This window comes from Cervus elaphus, chromosome 15 (genome assembly GCF_910594005.1).
Source record: "Cervus elaphus chromosome 15, mCerEla1.1, whole genome shotgun sequence".
NCBI lineage: Eukaryota > Metazoa > Chordata > Mammalia > Artiodactyla > Cervidae > Cervus > Cervus elaphus.
In genome coordinates this window covers 62,095,424-62,119,591 of record NC_057829.1, presented here as the reverse complement: position 1 = coordinate 62,119,591, position 24,168 = coordinate 62,095,424, and the positions used below count along the sequence as shown (strand labels likewise).

Here is a 24,168-nt window from a genome sequence, read left to right as displayed (position 1 = left end):
GTTCTCTTGGCAAAACTCCATTAGTCTTTGCCCTGCTTCGTTCTGTACTGTCAAGGCCAAATTTGCCTGTTATTCCAGGTGTTTCTTGACTTCCTACTCTTGCATTCGAGTCCCATATAATGAAAAGGACATCTTTTTTGGATGTTAGTTCTAGAAGGTCTTGTAGGTCTTCATAGAACCGTTCAATTTCAGCTTCTTCAGCATTACTGGTTGAGGCATAGACTTTGATTACCATGAAATTGAATGATTTGCCTTGGAAACGAATAGAGATCATTCTGTCATTTTTGAGATTGCACCCAAGTACTGCATTTCAGACTCTTTTGTTTACTATAATGGCTACTCCATTTTTTCTAAGGGATTCTTGCCCTCAGTAGTAGATATAATGGTCATCTGAGTTAAATTCACCCATTCCAGTCCATTTTAGTTCACTGATTCCTAAAATGTCGACGTTCACTCTTGCCATCTCCTGTTTGACCACTTCCAATTTGCCTTGATTCATGGACCTAACATTCCAGATTCCTATGCAATATTGCTCTTTACAGCATGGGACCTTGCTTCCATCACCAGTCACATCCACAACTGGGTGTTGTTTTTGCAACACCCTAAGTCAAATCCCTAGCGATTATACAATGGCAGTGGGAAATAGATTTGAGGGACTAGATCTGATAGACCGAGTTCCTGATGAACTATGGACGGAGGTTCATGACATTGTACAGGAGACAGGGAGCAAGACCATCCCCAAGAAAAACAAATGCAAAAAAGCAAAATGGCTGTCTGAGGAGGCCGTACAAATAGCTGTGAAAAGAAGAGAAGCAAAAATCAAAGGAGAAAAGGAACGATATACCCATTTGAATGCAGAGTTCCAAAGAATAGCAAGGAGAGATAAGAAAGCCTTCCTCAACGATCAGTGCAAAGAAATAGAGGAAAACAATAGAATGGGAAAGACTAGAGATCTCTTCAAGAAAGTTACAGTTACCAAGGGAACATTTCATGCAAAAATGGGCTCAATAAAGGACAGAAATGGTATGGACCTAACAGAAGCAGAAGATATTAAGAAAAGGTGGCAAGAATACACAGAAGAACTATACAAAAAAGATCTTCATGACCCAGATAATCACAATGGTGTGATCACTCACCTAGAGCCAGACATCCTGGAATGTGAAGTCCAATGGGCCTTAGGAAGCATAACTACAAAGCTAGTGGAGGTGATGGAATTCCAATTGAGCTATTTCAAATCCTAAAAGATGATGCTGTGAAAGTGCTGCACTCAAATTGCCAGCAAATTTGGAAAACTCAGCAGTGGCCACAGGACTGGAAAATGTCAGTTTTCATTCCAGTCCCTAAGAAAGGCAATGCCAAAGAATGCTCAGACTACCACACAATTGCACACATCTCACATGCTAGTAAAGTAATGCTCAAAATTCTCCAAGCCAGGCTTCAACAGTATATGAACTGTGAACTTCCAGATGTTCAAGCTGGTTTTAGAAAAGACAGATGAACCAGAGATCCAATTGCCAGCATCTGCTAGATCATCGAAAAAGCAAGAGAGTTCCAGAAAAACATCTATTTCTGCTTTATTGACTATGTCAAAGCCTTTGACTGTGTGGATCACAATAAACTCTGGAAAATTCTGAAAGAGATGAGAATACAAGACCACTGACCTTCCTCTTGAGAAATCTGTATCCAGGTCAGGAAGCAACAGTTAGAACTGGACACGGAACACAGACTGGTTCCAAATGGGGAAAGGAGTATGTCAAGGCTGTATATTGTCACTCTGCTTATTTAACTTATATGCAGAGTACATCATGAGAAATGCTGGGCTGTAGGAAGCACAAGCTGGAATCAAGATTGCTGGGAGAAATATCAATAACCTCAGATATGCTGGTGACACCACCATTATGGCAGAAAGTGAAGAAGAACTAAACAGCCTCTTGATGAAAGTGAAAGAGGAGAGTGAAAAAGTTAGCTTAAAGCTCAGCATTCAGAAAACAAAGATCATGGCATCCAGTCCCATCACTTCATGGCAAATAGATGGATAAACAGTGAAAACAGTGGCAGACTTTATTTTGGGGGGCTCCAAAATCACTGCAGATGGTGACTGCAGCCATGAAATTAAAAGACTTACTCCTTGGGAGAAAAGTTATGACCAACCTAGACAGCATACTAAAAAGCAGAGGCATTACTTTGCCAACAAAGGTCTGTCTAGTCAAGGCTATGGTTTTTCCAGTAGTCATGTATGGATGTGAGAGTTGGACTATAAAGAAAGCTGAGCACTGCAGAATTGATGCTTTTGAACTGTGATGTTGGAGAAGACTCTTGAGAGTCCCTTGGACTGCAAGGAGAGCCAACCAGTCCATCCTAAAGGAAATCCACCCTGAATATTCATTGGAAGGACTGATGTTGAAGCTGAAACTCCAATACTTTGGCCACCTCATGAGAAGAATTGGCTCATTGGAAAAGACCCTAATGCTGGGAAAGATTGAAGGTGGGAGGAGAAGGGGACAGAGGATGAGATGGTTGGATGGCATCACCAACTCAATGCACATGGGATTGGGTGGACTCCGGGAGTTGGTAATGGACAGGGAGGCCTGGCATGCTGCAGTCCATGAGATCACAAAGAGTCGGATACAACTGAACAACTGAACTGAACTGAACTGACGTCATCAGTCAGTCACTCATTTCTTGAGTACCTACTATGAGCCAGCTGTAAGATCAGGGAACTGTCGTCTTTGTGTCTGAGTCATTCCATCATGTGCTCATTCATTAAATATTTATTGAGCACCTACTGTTTTCAAGAGAGCCAGGAGTGAAGCAAAGAAACAAAATCCCTGCTCTAAGTAAAAAAGTTTTTAAAAATTTCAGTCCTCATGCAGTTTACACAATGCGTGACTCAAATCTCAGTGCTTGTTAATTGAAGAAAAATATGGTACCATTAGCCTAAAAAATTCTGAGATCCGAGAAGTAAGAGTCCATGACTTCTTTTGTTCATCACTGTGAAACCTCAGTGTCTAGACTTTGTAGGTGCTCAATACATTTTTATTAGTGGAAAAGAGGACGATACAGCCCCTGCCCACAAGCTGAAGACCACAGCTCTCTGAGACAGTAGAAGAAAAAGTGTCACTAATGAGAGCTGGAAACGCCATAATAGGAGTTCAGCAATTTCGGGGTTGACTGGAGAGTCAGCAAAGGCTTTCAGTTCAGCATGTGCTATGAGCTAAGTCTTAAAGGAAGAATGGAATTAGATCACTGGAAGGAGGGAGGGCACTGTGGGATTAATCAGTTGTCAATTTACAAAAGAAATGGAAAATTTTATTTGATCCAGCCTGAAGATTATAACCTTGGAGAGGGTCTCTCAGACAACTATGAGCACAGTTCTGAAGAGGGGAGGGGAGGCATGATTTTGAGGAATAGGTACTGCAGTTAAGCACACATCTTGGTAGAAGTTTACTGCTATTCACAAGGAACAGAGATATCTTACTTAATGTTTGATGAGGGTGAAAGAGGAAAGTGAAAAAGCTGGCTTAAAACTCAACATTCAAAAAACTATAATCATGGCATCCGGTCCCATCACATCATGGCAAATATTGTAGGTGAGTGACTGCCGTGCCTAATGACTTGATTCCTATAGGACTGAATGGTGCGTAACGCTCTTTATTTTACAGTCCCTTCTCTTTCGGTCTTAATTTCAGCCAGGGCTTGGGAGGCATTTTGTGACCAATTTGTCCCATGGCGTGCTGATTCCCAGGTCAGGTGAGAACTTCATTCATAGGCCATTCCATGTGCTATTCCTGGACTAGGCTCTGTTAACAGTCGCCCAGAGCCTCTTGACCACCTGTCCTACTTGTCTGTTGTGGTCCAGGAAATAGTTCCCTTTTGTTGTTTCTTCCCATATCTAGAGTTACACTATTACATCATTGATCTTATAGGACTATGTATCTGGTCAGTCATTTCAAGTCAATTAATCATCATTAATTTTACTGGAGACTCAGTTTCACATTTCATAATGCAAGAAACAATAATTCCATAAAACAGGCAGAATACAAGTAACATAGCTAGTGACATTAGTAAAGTCATAAGTAAGTACTTAAGCTAAGAACTTCTATTACATGGAGCCTAGTATCTCCCCAAGTGGTCGAATCAGTCCGTTCTTCACTAATTGCTATTGTTAAAGAAAATGATATACTGGAATTGTACATATGTTAATAGTTCACCAAATATGTCTGTACACACAAGGATTGAGAAATGAACATTATTTTCTAAGGAGTTATATGGCTGGAGCCAGAAGAAAATTTGATCTTTATAGTTGAGCAGGTATTTCTGCCATTGAGGAGGTCTGATTAATGCATAAGGCAGATGCACAGTCCACACTAGAGAGGAAGAAGGAAGTCCAAACTGGCAGACAAAATGTTTAAGTTCTTCTTTTGTCTTAAAATGTGAATATTTATTTCATCATTGGGAAAAGAATGAATCAGAGACATCTGAGTTTGAACTCCAGCTCCACACATTATTTTGTACATTACTAAACTCTCTAAGCCTCAGCTTCCTCCTCTATAAAATGAGAGTAATCATCCCTTCCTCAATTGGTTAAATAGGAATCAAGATAAGCACATAAAACACTAAGCGTAGTGCTTAGCACATGAAAAAGCATTCAATGAATGGTAACTTTTAATTTTGTTAATATTGTTGATGTTGTTTTTGTTTTTATGTTTAAAGTAACCAACAGACTAAAGGCATAGGTTTTCACAAAGGATGACCAGCCACACAGTAACCAATATTTAAAGGTCATTCTTTCTTGAATCAAATTATTGCCACAACTAACTAGAAGCAGTGGTGTTACAGAACAAAATTCAACTGGATAAATTTTAAAGAACTTCCTGGCTTTCTTAAATGATTCATGAATTGTGCAGCATCCCATCTAGCAGATAGAAAGGAGCTCTGAGGAGCTGCACAAAATGAAAGGCCTGTATAGGCAGAGGGCAAAGAGCCAAGGAAGTTACAGGGAAAGCAGATTGGTTGCGGCAAGATTCCCTTGAGGGCCAGGCTGATGGGGTCTATTAGAAAGATTACCTCACTAGTGCTGACCAGGTAATTCCAGATTGCCTGGTTTAAGATTCCATGTCTGGGAGAGGCTGTAACAGTAATTAAGAAAGGTATTAGGTTTAGGTTTGGTGACATAAGCTTAGCCTAAGTGATTCTATTTGGGGCCTGTGTCTTATTTTTAACAATAGGAATGTCTTAAACACTTTTTTTTGCCAAGTAAACCTAGGCAAAAGTCCATACAGATGGTTCAGTTTTCCTTTTCAGTTATGACATATATTTCCTTTTCCTAACTAGACATCAAATAATTAAGTAATACTTGCCTCTTATGTCCCAGGGGCCATAGCCACAGAGGTGATCTCTTAGTATTATTCATCTCATTTAGCCCTTAAGCTTCAAATTATGGTCAAGGAGAGCTCCAAGATTCAGAGTTCTCCTTTGAATTCTGAGTTTTGTCTATGGAAAACCCTCAGAAATTATTTCTGTATTTACCTCTGAGAGCTTGATTTTCCTTTTACTGAAAAGTGTCAGTACATTCCCTAGACATTTTAAGAGCTCCTGCTGAATCCATGCTTGATTGCCCAGTTGTGTCCAACTCTTTGTGACCCCATGGACTGTAGCCCACCAGGCTTCTCTGTCTATGGGATTCTTTAGGCGAGATCACGGGAGTGGGTTGTCATTTCCTCCCCCAGGGGATTTTCCCGGCTCAAAGATCAAACCCCTGTCTTCTGTGGCTCCAGCATTGTTAGGCGGATTCTTTACCCACTGAGCCATCTACCACTTACCCAATGCTAAAGCATGTGGCAAGTATTGTTTTACATATATTACTGGGATTAAGCCATGTAACTGTCATTACAGCCTCATGATGTTGGAAACCAAGGAAACTAACCTGCCAACGGTCATGCAGCTGATAAATGGCAGAGCTGGACCGAAATCCAGTCAGACTACCTCCATGCTTTCAACACCACATTGCTTCTTATTATTTCTATGAAATGTGTTTCATATTTACCCCTTTCTGTCCATCCTCACTGATCACTCATTACTTTTGGTACTCTCAGGATGTCTTAGCTACATTATTGCAATAGTTTCTTTCTTTCTTTCTTTTTTAAATAAAGTGTCAGTTCAGTTCAGTTCAGTCCTCAGTCCTGTCCAACTCTTTAAGACCTCATGGACTGCAGCATGCCAGGCTTCCTTGCCCATCACCAACTCCCAGAGCTTGTTCAAACTCATGTCCATTAAGTCAGTGATGCCATCCAACCATCTCATCCTCTGTCATCCCCTTCTCCTCCTGCCTTCAATCTTTCCAGCATCAGGGTCTTTTCCAATGAGTCAGTTCTTAACATCAGGTGGCCAAAGTACTGGAGCTTCACTTCAGCATCAGTCCTTCCAATGGATATTCAGGGTGGATTTCCTTTAGGATTGACTGGTTTGATCTCCTTGCTGTCCAAGGAACTCTCAAGAGTCTTCTCCAAGACCACAGTTCAAAAGCATCAATTATGAGGCACTGAGCTTTCCTTATGGCCCAACTCTCACATCCATACATGACTACTGGAAAAATCATAGTTTTGACTAGACAGACCTTTGTTTGCAAAGTAATGTCTCTGCTTTTTAATATGCTGTTTAGGTTGGTCATAGCTTTTCTTCCAAGGAGCAAACATCTTTTAATTTCATGGCTACAGTCACCATCTGCAGTGATTTTGGAGCCCCCAAAAATAAAGTCTGTCACTGTTTTCACTGTTTATCCATCTATTTGCCATGAAGTGAGAGGACCAGATGCCATGATCTTAATTTTTTTAATGCTGAATTTTAAGCTAAATTTTTCACTCTCCTCTTCAACTTTCATCAAGAGGCTCTTTAGCTCCTCTTCACTTTCTGCCATAAGATTGGTGTCATCTACATATCTGAGGTTACTGATATTTCTCCCGGCAATCTTGATTCCAGCTTGTGCTTCATCCAGTCTGGCATTTCACATGATGTACTCTGCATATAAGTTAAATAAGCAAAGTGACAATATAAAGTATAATTTAAAAAAAAAAAAAGGAGGAGGAGAATGGGGAGAGAACATGCACAAAACAACTGTTTTCAGCAACACCATGGTGGTAATACTAACATTGTCAATTGTGTATAATTTACCAATTGTGTGGAAGGTACCAAATAAGTGATTGTGAGATATTTTAACGTCATTTGTGCCCTGGAGAATCAGGGTGGAAGAAAAGTAGAGACATAGAATGGAAGAAATTAAGTAAAAGCCTTGTAGTCCCATATTTGAATTGGACTTACCAGTATGAACTCATTAGATATTTTAATCTTTATATATATATATATATATATATATATATAACTTAGTTTTAATTGAAGGATAATTGCTTTACAGAATTTTGTTGTTTTCTGTCAAACCTCAACATGAATCAGCCATAGATATACATATATCCCCTCCGTCTTGAACCTCTCTCCCATCTCCCTCCCCATTTCACGCCTCTAGGTTGACACAGAGTCCCTGTTTGAGTTTCCTGAGACAAGCAGCAAATTCCCATTGGCTATCTATTTTACATATAGTGGACACAGGAGGTGGGGGAGGAAAGGGCAGAACAAATCAAGAGAACAGCACTGACACATATACACCATCATGTGCAAAACAGATCAGCTCAGTTCAGTCGCTCAGTCATGTTCAACTCTTTGCGACCCCATGGACTGCAGCAAAACAGATAGCCAGCAGTTAACTGCTGTATTGCACTGGACACTCAGCCCCGCACCCCACAACTGCCAGAGCTTCTGAGTGTGTTTCTCTGCTTTCACTCTCTCTCTGATCATCTCTGGTGTCAGTGCCAGATTAATTTTCTTAAAACACTGGTTTGATTGTGTCACCACTCTGATCAAGAAACCATTTTTTTTTTTTTAAGAAACCATATTTTTTTTACTGTGGTAAAATATATGTAATATTTATTATTTTAACCATTCAGTTCAGTTCAGTCGCTCAGTCGTGTCCGACTCTTTGCGACCCCAGAAACCACAGCACACCAGGTCTCCCTGTCCATCACCAGCTCCCAGAGTTTACCCAAACTCATGTCCATCGAGTTGGTGATGCCATCCAGCCATCTCATCCTCTGTCATCCCCTTCTCCTCCTGCCCTCGAACCCTCCCAGCATCAGGGTCTTTTCCAATAAGTCAACTCTTCACATCAGGTGGCCAGAGTATTGGAGTTTCAGCTTCAGCATCAGTCCTTCCAATGAACACCCAGGACTGATCTCCTTTAGGATGGACTGGTTGGCTCTCCTTGCAATCCAAGGGACTCTCAAGAGTCTTCTCCAACACCACAATTCAAAAGCATCAATTTTTCGGCGCTCAGCTTTCTTCACAGTCCAACTCTCACATCCATACATGACCACTGGAAAAACCATAGCCTTGACCAGACGGACCTTTGTTCACAAGTGTCTAATTCAGTGACAGTAAATACATTCACAATGTTGTGTAACTATCACCACTATCTATACTCAAAGCTTTTTTTTTTCATCCCAACAAAAACTCTGTACCTGTTAAACAATAATTCCCTCTTCCCCTGGCTCTTGGTAACCTCTATTTTACTTTCTGTGTCTACAAATTTGCAGATTTGAGAAACCACATTTTGCAAAATATATCTTCTAATTTTTCAAGTCTTTCCATAATTTGACCAGTGTATTTAACTTTATTTCTTCATATTTTCTAAATACACATTCTCCAATCTAATATCTGTTTTATTAACACTATGTTCTCTCAATTATTGTACTTATATCCATAGCTAACACTACATAGTTCGGCTCCTTGAACCAGTGAGTTGGAGCTGGACAGAATCTTCCAGGTTTGCTAGTGCAAACTCATTTCACAGGCTAGAGAGCTTACCAACACAATTGGTAGCAAAGAGGGGATCTGAAGACAAAATCCCAATCATTTAAATGTACAGTTTACTGAACACTTACAGTGTCAGACTCCTACAAGATCAGACACAGTACTGAGAATTTTATGTTGTATTTTCGTACAAGTTCTGGGGAGACTTTATCATTATTACTATTACCATCCTATTCTACAGATTAGGAAATCCAAATTCAGAGGAGAAATCTACTTACTCTGTTCATGTGCTTGCCTTCTCTTAATAATTAAATATAGTCTTGGATTTTTCCACTTGCACGAATCTTTTCTTCTCCACATGGAGGCAGTTTAAATCCTATGAGAGCGGTGATCATGTCTATTCTAACCTGGCAGAACCTAGCATCATGTAGCTTTCACATTGTTCAGTAAATAAATATGGGTAAGTCGGTTGGTGTGCATGATATTTGGGAGGATTTGTTCCAATCTTGACATTATATTTTAAATATAAATGGTATGAGTAATGCGAACGACAACACAAATCTGTATAGTGAATGCAAAAGTGCCCTGATATCACAATGCCAGCACAGGGCGGATACTTATGAGACTGCAGTTGTCCTGTCTTGCTCTTTACAATTTACAAAGTCGCAACCTCTGAAGTCCTCTGTCCTTTAGCTCCTCATGGGTGCCTTTGGCAACTGTGGAGATCTGAGCAGGATAGAAGACGCTGGTGTAGGTGGTCATTGCTGCCTCTGACTCAGGTTTGGTTTGGTTTGGTTAGTCAGCTAGGCTACCCCTGGTAGGTGAGTTCTGAGTTCTCCGGGTGGCTGAGACGTGACGGTAGTTCAGCTCCACCCTTCTTTCGTGTATTCAGCGCAGGGAGCCTGAGACACTGCCCCGCACAAAGATGGCGAAGAGCCCGGGGCTGGCCCAATGGGGAGTGGCGTTGCTACCGGTTGCCTAGGTAACAGCCAATGGGCTGCGGGAATTGTTCCCGGTGTGGCTACGCGGGATGGCGGCGTCCAGTGGGGCAGGCACTGGAGGTAGCCGCGGAGAGGCAGGTGGCAAGGGCGAGCCGGGCGGAACCGAGGTCAGGGCCGTTGCAACCCGGCGTCGGGGTGAGACGATCATCCTTGAAGCCCCGGCCCAGGTTGACTGGCAGCACGGGTGGGAGGGGGCCGGGAGAGTGTGATCGGGAAAAAGGGACTGGGGAGCCCAGCCCGAAATGACAGGGGCTGGGGAGCGCGGGTCCATCCCGGGGGGTAGCACCCGCGGGGGTCCCAGAACCCGGGCTTCCGTCTCTGCTGCGGGGTCTGAGGCTCGAGGGAGCCCATGGCGCCCGGGATAGCGAGCGGGGTGGGTGGGGGCTTTGTGAAAAGCGGATGGCAGACCTGTGTGAGCGGAAGACCCCGCCCGCGTGGAACAGCTGACCCTGGGTGAAGGGAAGGAGCGGTGCTGAAAGGCCAGGACCCGTGGGAGAAGAAATGGGGAGGTCGACGAGAAGAGTTGCTTTCTTGCGGTCTAGGACTTTGTTTGCTCAGGGTTCGCCTGTCACACTTTGGTGGAGAGGCGTCCCGCACACACTCAAGTGAGGCTTGGGAAAGTGGATGCTTAAATTAGCTGACGGTGGCATTCCTACATCTAGCATCTCCAAACTGCTCAGGTACCAGCGGAAGTCACGCGGCTATATTAGAACCCAGCCCAGGCATTTTACTTTCTCATGGACCAGAATATCATCCTGACAGTTCGCATTGCCCCAAGGCCTCTGGGTTTTTTGTTTTGACCTTCTTTCTGGCATCAGGATTTGCTTTCCACTTTCTGCAATCTTAACTGTCTCACAGTCTTCCTAAATAAGACCTTTATCTAATAGTGATACATTTGTTTACTTTTCCTGTGGAAGGAGGAATTGGTATAGTGAAAGAGATTTACAGACTTAAAAGAGACAATATTTTAAGTTCACTTAAAATACTTTAAAAAGAACATTTGACTTTTTGTTCTAAGTCCCTTACAAGCCTGATGTTTGTTCATCAAAGCCTTCATTTTCTTCTTTTTGGAATTCTAAAAGCATAAGAACTGCTTTCTTTATAGCTCAAAGAACTTTGACAAGACTGTCATACCCTGGGGAGGTTGGCTTTAGGGGAACCATGTGACGCTTATTAATATATGTGGGTAGTTAAAGTGGATGCCTTCAAAAAATATTCTTAAACTGAAAATCTGCTCTCTTTTAGTTTGTTTTTTTTTTAATTCTCTGGATTTGGACATATGTTAATTACTGTGGATGCATAAATATTTTTGATCAATTTTATTTCTGAAATTTTATAAAAAGACAAATGAAATGGAAACAAAAGTTTTCATCCCTGTCTTCTAGCTCTATTTGGAAATGTCTGGGGCAGGAGAAAATAAAGATAGTGAGGATATAGTGTATGGTGTAGCCTAACAGTGTGTTGGTTTATGAGGACAAAATAGTCATTTTCTTTTAGATAAATGTTTGGTTTGATCCTTTGCAACCTATCTATCAAGAGAGAAAGGGTGGGCATCTGTTAAGAAGGATGACTCATCTTGACTTTCTAGCTAGATTCCACATATGTATCTGAAGCCTAAACTCCTAGGCCATCTATTCTCTTTAAAAAGATTTTTTGAATAGCTGATACAAATACTGATTTGCATCCCTTATTAAAGTATTGGGTTTTTGTTTTAGTCTATATCAGCACTGGCTATACTTCATTAAACTAGATTTGTCTCAATAACTATGATTACTGATAAAGTTCCTTTTTGGGTCAGTGGCTATACAGCTATTAATTAGCATGGCTAATTACAGAAGTCATAAATGAAAACCCTGACACTGTCTCAGGCAGTGACAATATCAATTATTTGCACACATGTAGAAGTTTCTAATCGAGTGTGTTCAACCATGACCTGAGAGGAATGGAGTATACATCTGGTTCCTTTAATTAGCACTTCTGATTGTGTTCTTGGGAACTGACATCATTTTGACAACCAACTATTGAAGTTTGCTCTATCTCCCTAGAACAAAAAGGAATGGGAATTTGTAGTACCTGCAAACATACTACATTGAAAACAAATGGAAAAGGACGGTGGCAGGGTTAGGTTGAGAGATGATGTTTCAGTTACAATTGCTATATAACAGCTACCCCAAAATTAGCTGCTTAAACCCTGCCATATGGTGCTCACAGATCCTGTGAGTCAGGAATTCAGAGAGGGCATCATGGCAATACTTCAGCTGAGATGCAGGTTCAGTGGCTGGGAGCTGGAATCATTCTGAAAGCTCCTTTACTCACTCCTGGTGCCTAGGTTAGGGTGGTTCAGAGATGAGGACTGCTAACTGAAAGTACCAATGCATGTGACTTTATATGTGGCCCAGCCTCTGAGCATGGTAGCCTCAGGATAATCAAACTACTTATGTAGTGTCTCAGATCTCCGAGCTCAAGTTTACCAGTGAGCAAGATGGAAACTGCACCACCTTTTATGATCTAACCTCAGAACACACCATCACTTCCATCACCTTCTATCGGTTGAAGCACTCATAAGCCTGGCCAGGTTCATAGGTGAGGAGTTAGACACAAGTTTTTGATGGGACAGTGGCAAGGTCGAATTGTAGAAGAACGTGTAAGACAGGAAATATGGTCGCAAATATCTTTGGAAAATACAGTCCACTCTATTTCATTTCTTTGGCTTTGAAATGTTTAGGATATATTGCCCAAAAGCTAAGAGCATAATGAAAGAGTGGCTAGGTTTACAATTGGAGGGGCTGGCTAGTACTTGGTCCCTAGATAATCATGAAATTCTAGAGAAGCACTGTTCCCTTTCAGGTTCCTTCTACTGGTAGGATGCCACTGTTTGGAAATTTCATACAAGAAAAGTAAACATACAAGAGACTAGGCCCCTGTGTCGTCAGTCTGATTCCTCAACGTGCACTGCAATAACTCCTACCAAAACTGTGAAGACAAATTAGCTGCTTCTAAACATTTAAAGGGAATGTCCTTAACATCTTCTTCCTGTGGAAATAATGATTTTGTGTTTATGTATCAGAACAGTTGTTTAGTTTCAATATTTAATAGAAGATGCAACCATTCATATTCTGATTTGTTTTGAAGGAATGAAGTAGTTCAGATTTATATCATAGCTGACACTTTTAGTTCTCTGATGTAATTATTTCTAGGAAGAGCCAATGGTAGCCTCTAGCTGTCAAAATGTCTGTCTGGACTGGAAAGAGTTTTTTTCCTCTTTAGTTTTGATGGCGAACTGTTCTCTTCTTCTCATTAATGTTGTATTTGCCATGGAGTCATGTTGACCTCTACCCCAGGCATACTCTGATGCTGGGTTGATTATAAGAAGCTTGTGAGCCTGAAATTAGATGCTGACCTTCTGGAATGTTGATTCGACAGAGATGGCATGCCAGAGGCCATCATCACCTCACTGAGAAATAGCCCCCTAGAGGTACTGAGGGGCATTAAGACAAGAAAATGATCCTTGTCTTGGGATATCTTCTACTATTTAAGGGACCCTGGATATGGAGCTCCTGAGTAACTGGAAAATTGGCAAAAATCTCTGGTGGACCTATGGGAATGACTCTGCAGTGAAGTGAAAGTCACTCAGTCGTGTCCAACTCTTTGCTACCCCATGGACTGTGGCCCACCAGGCTCCTCTGTCCATGGGATTCTCCAGGCAAGAATACTGGAGTGGGCTGCCATGCCCTCCTCCAGGGGATCTTCACAACCCAGGGATCGAACGTGGGTCTTCTGCACTGCAGGCAGATTCTTTATGATCTGCGCCACCCGGGAAGCCTCTAAACATCACCTAAAGAACTTCCACAAAGCTGGCCTTCATTATAGAGGTAGAAATTAATATCCCTGTGTATTTGGGTGAGAGCACAGGGCTTCTGCTCTGTTCAGGACAGGCTGTCTTCACATCAGATCACTTAGGGGCTTTTAACATCTGTATCAAAATCATTACGACATAGGCCAAAATTAGAATATCCCATACGGCACTGATAAAGAACAGATGAGTGGCTTTAATTTACTTTTCCTCTACTCAGTACTTACCTCATTAGTCAAAATTGTTGATTCCTTTTCCAAAATGTTATTTGAATTTGTCAGGAACACAAAAGATCCTGAATGGCCAAAGTAATCTTAAGAAAGACAACAAAGCTGAAAGTATCATGCGTCCTGATTTCAAACTATACTACAAAGCTAGAGTGATCAAAATAGTACATACGGGCACAGAAACAGGCACACAGATGTAGAATAGAGAGCAGAAAAATGAACCCACAGTTCAATGGGCAACTAGTCTACCACAAAAGAGGCAAGAATATACAATGGAGAAAAGATAGCCTCTTCAGTAAATTGTGTTGGGAATACTGGGCAGCTGCATGCAAAGGAATCAAATTGGACTACTCTGTCACATCATGTACAAATGAACAAGCCCTCAAAATGGAGTAAAGACTTAAATGTAAGTTGTGACACCACAAGACTCCTAGAAGAAAAAATAGGCAGCATGCCCTTTGACATCAGTCTTCGCAATATTTTTTGGATATGTTTCCTCAGGCAAGAGAAACAAAAGCAAAAATTAACAAATGGGACTTAAACTAAACAGCTTTTGCACAGTTAAGGAACCTATCAACAAAATGAAAAAGCCACCTACTAAATAGGAGAAGATATTTGCAAACAATGTATTTGATAAGGTGTTAATATCCAAAACATACAAAGAACTCATAAAGCTCAATATCAAAAAAGCAGACAGCCTGATTGAAAAATGAGCAGAGAACCCGAATAGATATTTTTCCAAAGAAGATGTACAGATGGCCAACATCACTGACCATCAGGGAAATGCAAATCAAAACCACAATGAGAAGACTTGCTTGGTGGCCCAGTGGTTAAGAATCTGCCTGCCAGTGCTGGGGACATGGGTTTGATCCCTGGTCCAGGAAGATGCCACATGTTGAGGGGCATCTAAGGCCATGGGCCACAACTACCGAAGCCCACACACTCTAGAGCCTGTGCTCCGGTACAAGAGAAGCCACTGCAATGAGAAGTCTGTGCACCACAACCAGGGGGTAGCCCCAGCTAGCTGCAACCAGCAAAAGCCTGTGCGCAGCAATTAAGCCCCAGCACTGCCATAAATAAATTTAAAATTTAAAAATATTTCTAAAAACCCACAGTGAGCTATTACTTCACACCTGTTAGAATGACTGTTATCAAAAAGACAACAAATTATAGGTGTTGGCAAGGATGTGAGAAAAGGGAAACCTTGTGTACTATTGATGGGAGTGTAAATTGGTACAGCCACTATGGAAAACAGTATGGTAGTTCCTCAAAAAATTAAAAACAGAGCTACCATATGATCCAGTACTACCACTCCTGGATATTTATCTGAAGAAAACGAAAACACTAATTGGAAATGATATGCACCCCTATGTTCATTGCAGCATTGTTTACAATAGCCAAAATATGGACACAATTTAAGTGCCCATCAATAGATGAATGGGTAAAGAAGATGTGGTGTATATTAATGTATATGTATATATATGGTAGAATACTACTCAGGCATAATAAAAAATGAAATCTTGCCATTTGTGACAATATGGATGGACCTCTAGAGGGTATTATGCTAAAATGAAATAACTCAGATAAAGACAAATGCCATATGATTTCACTTATACATGGAATTTTTTTTTTTTAAATTTTTTTTTATTTTTATTTTTTTTTTTTGTTCATTTTTAATTATTTTATTTCCACTGACTTAATTTCTCCTCCAATACCTGAGTTGTTACTGTTAATGATTGGCTATAGATATATCCTATAACACATTTCATCTAGTCCCCTTTGTAAAAATGTAACAAGGTCATTTTACATTTTTAAAGCACCAAGTAAAGTGGTTTAAAAATGCAAAGTGAGCTTAAATGCTCCTCTTAATTCTTCCTAACTCTTCCACTGGGAAACCCTAGAAAACTGAATTAATGAAATGCAACTTATACTTTTTAAATTCTAACTGTCACATTAAGTTGAAGGTGAGACTAAAACTGCTATATGTTAACTAAGTCAAGAGATGTACTATATCATACATGTTATTTAATGTGTGAATGTTAAAAGTCAAGTTCCCGGCAGAAATAGAAGTCTATACATGGAATTTATAAAACAAAAATAGATGAATGAACATAACAAAACAGAAAGTTACAGAGAACAAACAGATAGTTGCCAGAGGAGACGGCACAGGAAGAAGAGAAAGAGAAAGAAAGAAAGAGAAATAGGGATTGTATGTTAAAAAATACATCAAATTATTCTGTTTATCTCTGTTTATATTTAATTATGTTTTGAGTATCTTAACCCCTTCTTATAGAATACCCTTGAAGATAAACATTGTTTTACCACTCATATGAAGCTATACCTAGTCAGTCTCCAAATATTATCGGTTGTTTTCATTTATTCTGTAACATATCTAATAATCATTCCTGCTCCCATTACCCTGGGCTTCCCTTGTGGCTCAGCTGGTAAAGAATCCGCCTGCAATGCAGGAGACCTGGGTTTGATACCTGGGTTGGAAAGAACCCCTGGAGAAGGGAACGGCTACCCACTCCAGGATTCTGGCCTGGAGAATTCGATGGATTGTATAGTCTATAGGGTCGCAAAGAGTCAGACACAACTGAGCGACTTTCACTTTCACTTTCACTTTATCCTGTTGTCTCCCTAGTTCAGGCCTTAGGAGCTCAAACCTGGGCATATCAGTTAGCTTTTGCTAGGTGTGTTATTACACAGCATCCCCAAATTATAGTGGCTAAAACAACCATTTCTTTAGTCTGTGATTCTGTGGGTGAGTAATTTGGGGTTGAGCTCAGGAGGGCAGCTCTTCCAGTCCTGCCTGAGCTCACCCAGGCATCTGCAGTCCGCAAGTCAGATAACCCACGCAGATCCAATGGGCAGAGAAATAAATAACCTGCCTCTTAGTGGAGGATCTGCCATGTCACGTTACAAAGACATGGATGGAGGGAGAATATGTCATGTGCATTTTTACAGTTGACTATGGACAGGGAGGCCTGGCGTGCTGTGATCCATGGGGTCGCAAAGAATTGGACACGACTGAGCGACTGAACTGAACTGAAAGGATCACATCTCTTGTAGCTTTTCTGGCTGTAGGCTTTTGCTGTTCCAACCCATCCTGCTTCCTTCTGCCACATTCATTTTCCTTAGACTCTGCTTTTATAGTTTGTGTTGTAACCCGCAGAGGTTTCTTCTTTTCCCCTATCTTATCAGCCATCAACTCTTCTGCCTAGCTTCCGAAGGTCTCACTAAGCTGGCCTGACCCTAAAAGCAGAGACATGGTCCAGGGGGAAAGGAACCAGTGGCAGTCGGGGAGGCACGGGCACCATCATCATCATTGCTCACTAAACTAGTTCTTAGCCTCTTTGGGCTTCTGTTTTCTCCAAATGGTTCTCCCTCCAAAATGAGGGGGTTTGGATTCTTTTCAGATTTAAGATTTAAGCTGGGTGTACATAAATGAATTTACTTCCCATTGAAAGTGAAATTGCTCAGTCGTGTCCGACTCTTTGCAACCCCATGGACTGTAGCCTACCAGGCTCCTCCGTCCATGGAATTTTCCAGGCAAGAGTACTGGGGTGGGTTGCCATTTCCTTCTCTAGGGGATCTTCCCAACCCAGGGATTGAACCTGGGTCTTCCGCATTGCAGGCAGATGCTTTATCATCTGTGCCACCAGAGAGGCCCTACTTCCCATTACTCTGTAAATAAACCTTCAAGACCCGGCTTCTTATTTCCCACTGCACATGTCATGTTTATGTTGCTCTTGGTGCTTTCATCCCCGTGTTTTTTCAGTCTGGAATTGCCCTTTGCGTTCTTCACTGCTTGTTTTAAATTCTGCCAATCCCTTGTCTTTGTAATCTCTGCCATCCAGTTTGATATTTAATTATATTATCTCTCATATTATTCAGTGTTTCAATTGTTACTTTTATCAACTAGACTACAAACTCATCAAGGGACAAGACTATATTCTATGCATTGACTAAGCACATAGTAGGTATCAAGCAAATGCTTAAAGATTAATCCTAAATTTCCATCCCAGGTCTTGGAAAATTAGAACTGGCTGAAACTTTTGAGACAAGTAAGAGGATAAGACTGTTTGGGCAGAGGTGGTGATGGTGGTGGTGGTGGTTGGGGGTGAGGATTTTTGTTAAATGTACTCAAGGTAGTTCATGCTTACCAGGCTGGTAGCCTTTAGAAGATATCTGTAAAATTGCTCTCCAGGCCTTTCCTCCAGCCATTCTATGACACTGGTTCTCTCTATTGTTTCTTGCAGATTTCACCCTTCTGTGAGCTGTCACCATGACCCTGACAAAAGGTTCCTTCACTTACTCCAGTGGAGAGGAGTATCGTGGCGAGTGGAAGGAGGGTGAGAGGACCCATGGGGGACATCCAGTGATGAACCCTGCATTTGGCTGAAGGAGAAATACATCAGGACATATAAGCAAGCTTTATGAGACTTTATTTCTATATCCAGGATTTAATCCAAATAGTGCCTTTCCTTTATTCAATTTTAGGATTATAAATAAAAGAATTGGAAAATGCTACTATTATGCCAACCTCCAAAAATTAAATGTTCCCACTGCTAAAACACTCATTTATTACTTTTTGCCATGCCTCATGGTTTGCAGAATCTTAGTTCCCTGACCAGGGATGGAACCTGGGCCCTCAGCAGTGAAAGCGCTGGATCCTAAGCACTGGACCACCGGGGATCCCCCCCAGCACTCTTTTTCTCTTTTCATGGTATTATTTGGGAATTGTTTTTATAAACGCTAATGTACTCAGCAGAGCAAAATGAATGATTTTTAGTGCCTATAAATTAGAAGGTATAAATTCATTGCAATGACTTGATTCTAGGGAATCTTAAGAAGTTAAGGAGGAAATTAGGGCAGACACTCAAGAGAAGATGACATCCATGGCCTTGAGTTTCCTGTGACAGCTCATTACACTTGGAAGTATCTATTCATAGGCATGGCAGAATTCCTCAGAGCCTGAGACTATACAGGAAGCAGGTTAATGATGTTCAGCTTGGAAACAGTCTGGCCACTTAAAAGTCTCATGGGTCCAATCCTAGCAAGCCAGGAACTGCCCTGAGGAGACTAGACTCTTTATAGTTGTGCCAACGAAGAGCAGTTCACACAATTTCCAGACACCTCATTTTTTTCATGGTAGATTCCTGTAGCTGATGAATTGTTGAGATTTGAGAGGAGAAATTGTGCATATGGGATGTGACCTTACCTCCATACATCCCAGCCTTTTCTCCTGCCTCCCAAACTGCTCTCCCCTTCAATGTGACCTTTTCGAGGAGAGTCTTCCTGAGGCTCTGCTGGGCAGTCTCTATCCACCAAAAGAACTCCCTGGTACCCTGAAAGGCATTGCTGTTTCTCCAGTATCTTACTCTGTTCTCTGGTCAGTCCAGTGGGTAGGCACAGCCGTATTGATGGAGCAGAGCTCAAACTAGTCTTGCCAGTCAGGCTGTTAGGTTTGCCCCGCCGCTTCATAGTCTCAGAGGGTACTTTTTCTTAGACTGGCAAGGTAGTTAAGTGTTGAGGGCTCCCGAGTCAAGGTACTGACTGCGTTTGCTGTCTAGCTCTGCCTCTTGGTTGTTCTGTGATCTTGAGTACCTTTTTTTTAGCTTCTCCTTGCCTTGGTTTCTGCATCTGTTAATGGGAACAATAGGGGTTTTCCCTGGCAGTTAAGTAGTAGAGACTCTGCACTTCCATTGCAGGGGACATGGGTTTGATCCCTGGTCAGGGAGCTAAGATCCTATATGCTGCATGTTGTGGCAAAAAAAAAAAACCAGTGGAAATAATAATAGTATTGTGCCTCTTAAGGTTGTTGTGACGATCAAATTAGATGGTAAATACAAAGTGTTTGAAAGAGTCCCTGGCACATAGTGAAGGCCCTGAAAACATTAGCTATTGTGATTTTTATTTTAAAAAAAAAATTTTTTTTAGCTATTGTGATTTTTAAGTGCTCTCTTACCTTCATACTTAGATCTGCTCCAAATCTGAGGGCTGTTGCTGGCCAAAATCTTGGCTTTCTCTGCCCATCAAATCCAAATAAAAAAATGTGGAGACAGAGTTTGGAGGAAATAGAAGGGTGGCTTTAACTCTCAGCAGGCAGAGAGGGAAACACAGTAGGCTCATGCCTCAAGAACTGTGCCCCCTCTGCTTCATGAGGAGTCTATGGGCTTATATAAGATGAGGGCTTGCAGTCAGGGGTCTGTGATGAGGAGCGAAGGTGTAAGAATCTTGTATTCTTCTTCCTCTTGCATTGTTTCACTGCAAGGCTGGCGTCAGTATCCCAGTAATTGAGTCTGGCAGTCCTGTGGCCCTGCCCCTTCTTTCTGATATGTAAAAAGAGAAAAACTACAAGAGGTTTGCAGAGAGAGTGCTATAAAGGTAAGCACCAGATACAGGATATAAGTAGCACAGAGTCAAGGGCTTCCCAGGTGGTGCTAGTGATAAAGAACCTGCCTGCCAATGCAGGAGACATGAGAGACATGGGTTAAATCCTCTGGAGGAGGGCAAGGCAACCCACTCCAGTATTCTTGCCTGGAGAATCCCATGGACAGAGGAACCTGGCGGGCTATAGTCCATAGGGTCACAAAGAGTCAGACACGACTGAGGTGACTTAGCCCACATGCATGCAAAGGATAATAGGTGCAAAATGTAGCTCATGCAGAGTTAGGGGGCAGAAAAGCAATTTCAGTTACAGATTACAGATTAGGAAGAGTTAAAGTAAAAACTGGGAATCTTCAGGCCTGTTCACTGTTCTCTTTATCTTCTTTGATCTCAGGAAAGGGAAAGAAAAACTCACTGCTCTTTTTTCCTTTTCACTGCAACAGTCCTTGGAGCCAAGTTATTACTCTAGGCAATGGTTCTCTGCCCTGCTAATGTCACTGTTTCTCTTCTTTCCTTTGTGGGTGGGGTGATGCAAGGCAAAGGATGTTAGACAGTGACAGAGGACCCTGAAGCTGCCCCATCCCAACCTGACCAACCTGTCTTCTCTTTGCTCAGGCCGCAGACATGGTTTTGGTCAACTGATGTTTGCAGATGGTGGCACCTACCTGGGCCATTTTGAGAATGGGCTGTTTAATGGCTTCGGGGTACTGACCTTCTCGGATGGCTCAAGGTGGGTACCCGGTCATTCTTTTCCCAACCTTAGACTAGGGAAGGGAATGGTCTAAAAATGATAGTGAGAAACACCTGGTCAAATCTGAGCTTGTCCCTGACTCTCTGAAAACAGGCAAGGAGTAGCATTTGTTCTTTTCTTGGTTACTTTATAAATACATCTAAAATTTGAGGTGGCAAGGAGGTCAGTGACCTCTTAGCCCACCACTGTGTTCTTTGGTTGTTTCCTTGAGATTAGAGCCTCATATCATTTGGGCTGTGTGACTCCTCTCTGCTGGGTGAGGTAGGAGGAGTGGGGTGGGGGGAGCTCTGGAAGAGTGGAATCAGCTTTGCTCCTTAGCGTTAATAAACCACATGTTTGGTGTTAGTAGCTGCCTGACTCAGTTATCCTGAAGGCTGACATCTTGCGTTTCCCCAGGTATGAGGGGGAGTTTGCCCAGGGCAAGTTCAACGGCGTCGGAGTCTTCATTCGACATGACAACATGACCTTTGAGGGAGAATTTAAAAACGGCAGAGTGGATGGTTTGGGTAAGTTGCCAACCAGCAGGACAGGTGACTAAGGCGAGTGTAAATGGGTGGCAGGACACCTTTGCAGCTTTAATCCTTCTGTGGACACCCAGCAATACAGAAAGGTGGGTCCCTGGACTCAGCACCCAAGAGCTGCAAATTTTCTCTCCCTCGGCTTCAACGTAGAAAGCTGGCCTCCGAGCCACAGATGCCACCGTCACACCTTTATTTTCTCTGTCCCCCTCAAAGGCCTGCTGACTTTCCCTGATGGTTCTCATGGAATACCCCGCAATGAAGGTCTGTTCGAGAACAACAAGCTTTTGCGGCGTGAGAAGTGCTCGGCGGTGGTCCAGCGGGCCCAGAGCGCCTCCAAGTCAGCCCGGAGCCTCACTGCCTGACGGGGGCTGTGCCCGGCTGACAGCAATGCCCGCCACCCCCTGAGGGTGGAAAAATGAACCCAACGTGAGAGGAGACAAAAATGACCGTGGAGCAGAAGCCCCGGGAGGGGCCTGTCACCTGCAAGACAGGGCTTTGGTCACAGACGGTCTGAGGCTCAGGCCACTGCAGCAGTGGTCACCCAGCGTGTCCTTCCCTTCTCTTGTTCATTGGTACTCTGTCCCTAACACCGTCGATCACCTGGTGCAGACCGGCTGCCACCTTTCTACTTAATTTTCTGCCAAGTGATGCAGAATCTCTTCCTTCTGCCTCTGTTTGGTGCAGGTGATCCCAGCCCCAGATGAGGGCCAAGTGCTCAGTGCTCTGTGAGAAATGAGGAAAACAATAGGGGTGGCCTCGACAGTATAGCGGTCCCGTGAAAGTCAAGACCAGAGCTTTTCTGTATGTTGTCCTGCATTCCTGGTGGGCATCATGGCCCCGGGCCTTCCGCTTTGCCTGACCAGCCTGGTCCTGTGTCTGCCTGTTGCCCCTGTGAAGGTTTCAGTGAAGTACTGTTTTCCTCTCCCTTGACCTTACAAGCTATCTTCCTTCCCTGAGTTCCAGCAGGTAATCTGTGCCCCTTGCTCCTTCCTTCGCCATGGGAAAGGATCCTTTTAGTCAGAAAGAAACTGATGTAAACAGTCATCTTATAGCTTGTAATTATTACTTACTCCAGGTCAAGGACAGACATCTCTGGGTCGCATCAGGCCTTGTCATGGAGTGAACTGAATCCTCAAGGATGGCTTGGGCTGACACAGCTCCTTTCCAGTGGACCAGTGGGTCAGACCCACCTCAACCCCTTGGGGTTCAGTTAGAATTTGACCCATCTTGGGAAGGCAATGAACTCAAAGATCATTTGGTTCATGGTAACTTTTCCACCATGAGCCTTGGCCATCAGGCCTAGGGATCAGATCTGGATTGATTGGACTCCTGCACAATTCGTCACAGAGGCCTCCAGTTACCCTGGGATCCCAAAATGCCCCACCCCATCCCCAGCCCCTTATCCTCACACTGAATGTCTCCTCAACAGCAGATTGTGGTGGAATTGATAGTTGTGTGCCTCTATTTATTCTCTGCATTATACTGTGGAAACAAGTATATGAGGAATAAACAAATCACCAGAACTGCCTATACTTGGTTTTCCTGACTCTCTTGCTCTACATCTGCATGGATATTGGCCCATTTGCTGTTTCTAAAAGTTAGTCATAGATGAGGGTTGAAAACTGAGGGTTGCACACTTTACTATGAAATAGCATCTAATTCTGCAAGGTAGGTATAGGCAGAATTTAAAAAAAGAAAACACAAACAAACAACAACAGCAGACAGGCTGAGGTTGCCCTAACTAGTGAGTAGCAGAGCTGGGTAGGATTTGTATCTGGGACTTTCTGGCTCCAAAGCACTTTCCCCACTGTACTCATCTTGAACGTCAGGGTGCCCAAGTCCTGAGACAGGTTATTGTCCCACCTGCTGGTTATCTCGGGCAACTCTTTGCACAATCACCTGCCACGCCAACCCTTTCACATGCACGATCTTATAAGTCCTGAGAGGAAGGTACCATCATTATCCTGCTATCACCGATGAGGTTCAGGGTATTTACATAGTCTTCTAGGATCCTGCTGACACTAAGGCATCTACAGATCCAAGAACTTAAGCTCAGTCAGTTTAAGCCCAGAGGCTGAGCTCTTTACCAGTGCACCAGCCTGTCTCCCTAGCCCTAACTTTTTGCCCGGTTCCTGAACCTGATTCTCCTCAGTCCAGATCCTCTAGAAGTCAACTATGAGAAGAGCCCAGATGCCAAGCCCCAAGCTTCTAAGTGTCAGCCAGATGCCCAGTTTCTGTTGAAGACTGATACCCTTTATATTCTGTCCTGTAGTCCTTGCCCTAAACAAGGATTCGTTTACCTTTCTTTTTAACCAGAGTGGTTTTTTTAAAAATTCATCTCAGGTTTCCTGCCACTAGTCAGATTATCACTGAATAAGGTTAAACATTTCAGAGAAAAGTGAAAGTGAAGTCACTCAGTCGTGTCTGACTCTTTGTGACCCCATGAACTGTAGCCCATCAGGCTTCTCCATCCATGGGATTTTCCAGGCAAGAGTACTGGAGTGGGTTGCCATTTCCTTCTCCATAAAAGCAGCCTTTTAAATTAATATGCTAGGTGTTTCTA

At 42.6% G+C, this 24,168-nt stretch overlaps 1 protein-coding gene across 4 annotated transcripts; it reads left to right on the top strand.

The window, feature by feature from the left end:
• The first annotated feature begins 9,860 nt into the window (after positions 1-9,860).
• Positions 9,861-23,133, top strand: MORN4 (MORN repeat containing 4). 4 transcript variants are annotated; one of them, XM_043926106.1, is made up of 5 exons: positions 9,861-9,995; positions 18,203-18,295; positions 20,949-21,063; positions 21,481-21,590; positions 21,819-23,133. In XM_043926106.1, exons 2-5 carry the CDS (start codon positions 18,229-18,231, stop codon positions 21,965-21,967), a joined length of 441 nt encoding a protein of 146 aa, XP_043782041.1. In that variant the 5' UTR covers positions 9,861-9,995; positions 18,203-18,228; the 3' UTR covers positions 21,968-23,133. The 4 variants fall into 4 exon arrangements, with proteins under 4 accessions (XP_043782041.1, XP_043782043.1, XP_043782042.1 ...); XM_043926108.1 differs by having other exon boundaries at positions 9,873-9,934; XM_043926107.1 differs by having other exon boundaries at positions 9,879-10,027.
• Positions 23,134-24,168: the final 1,035 nt, after the last annotated feature.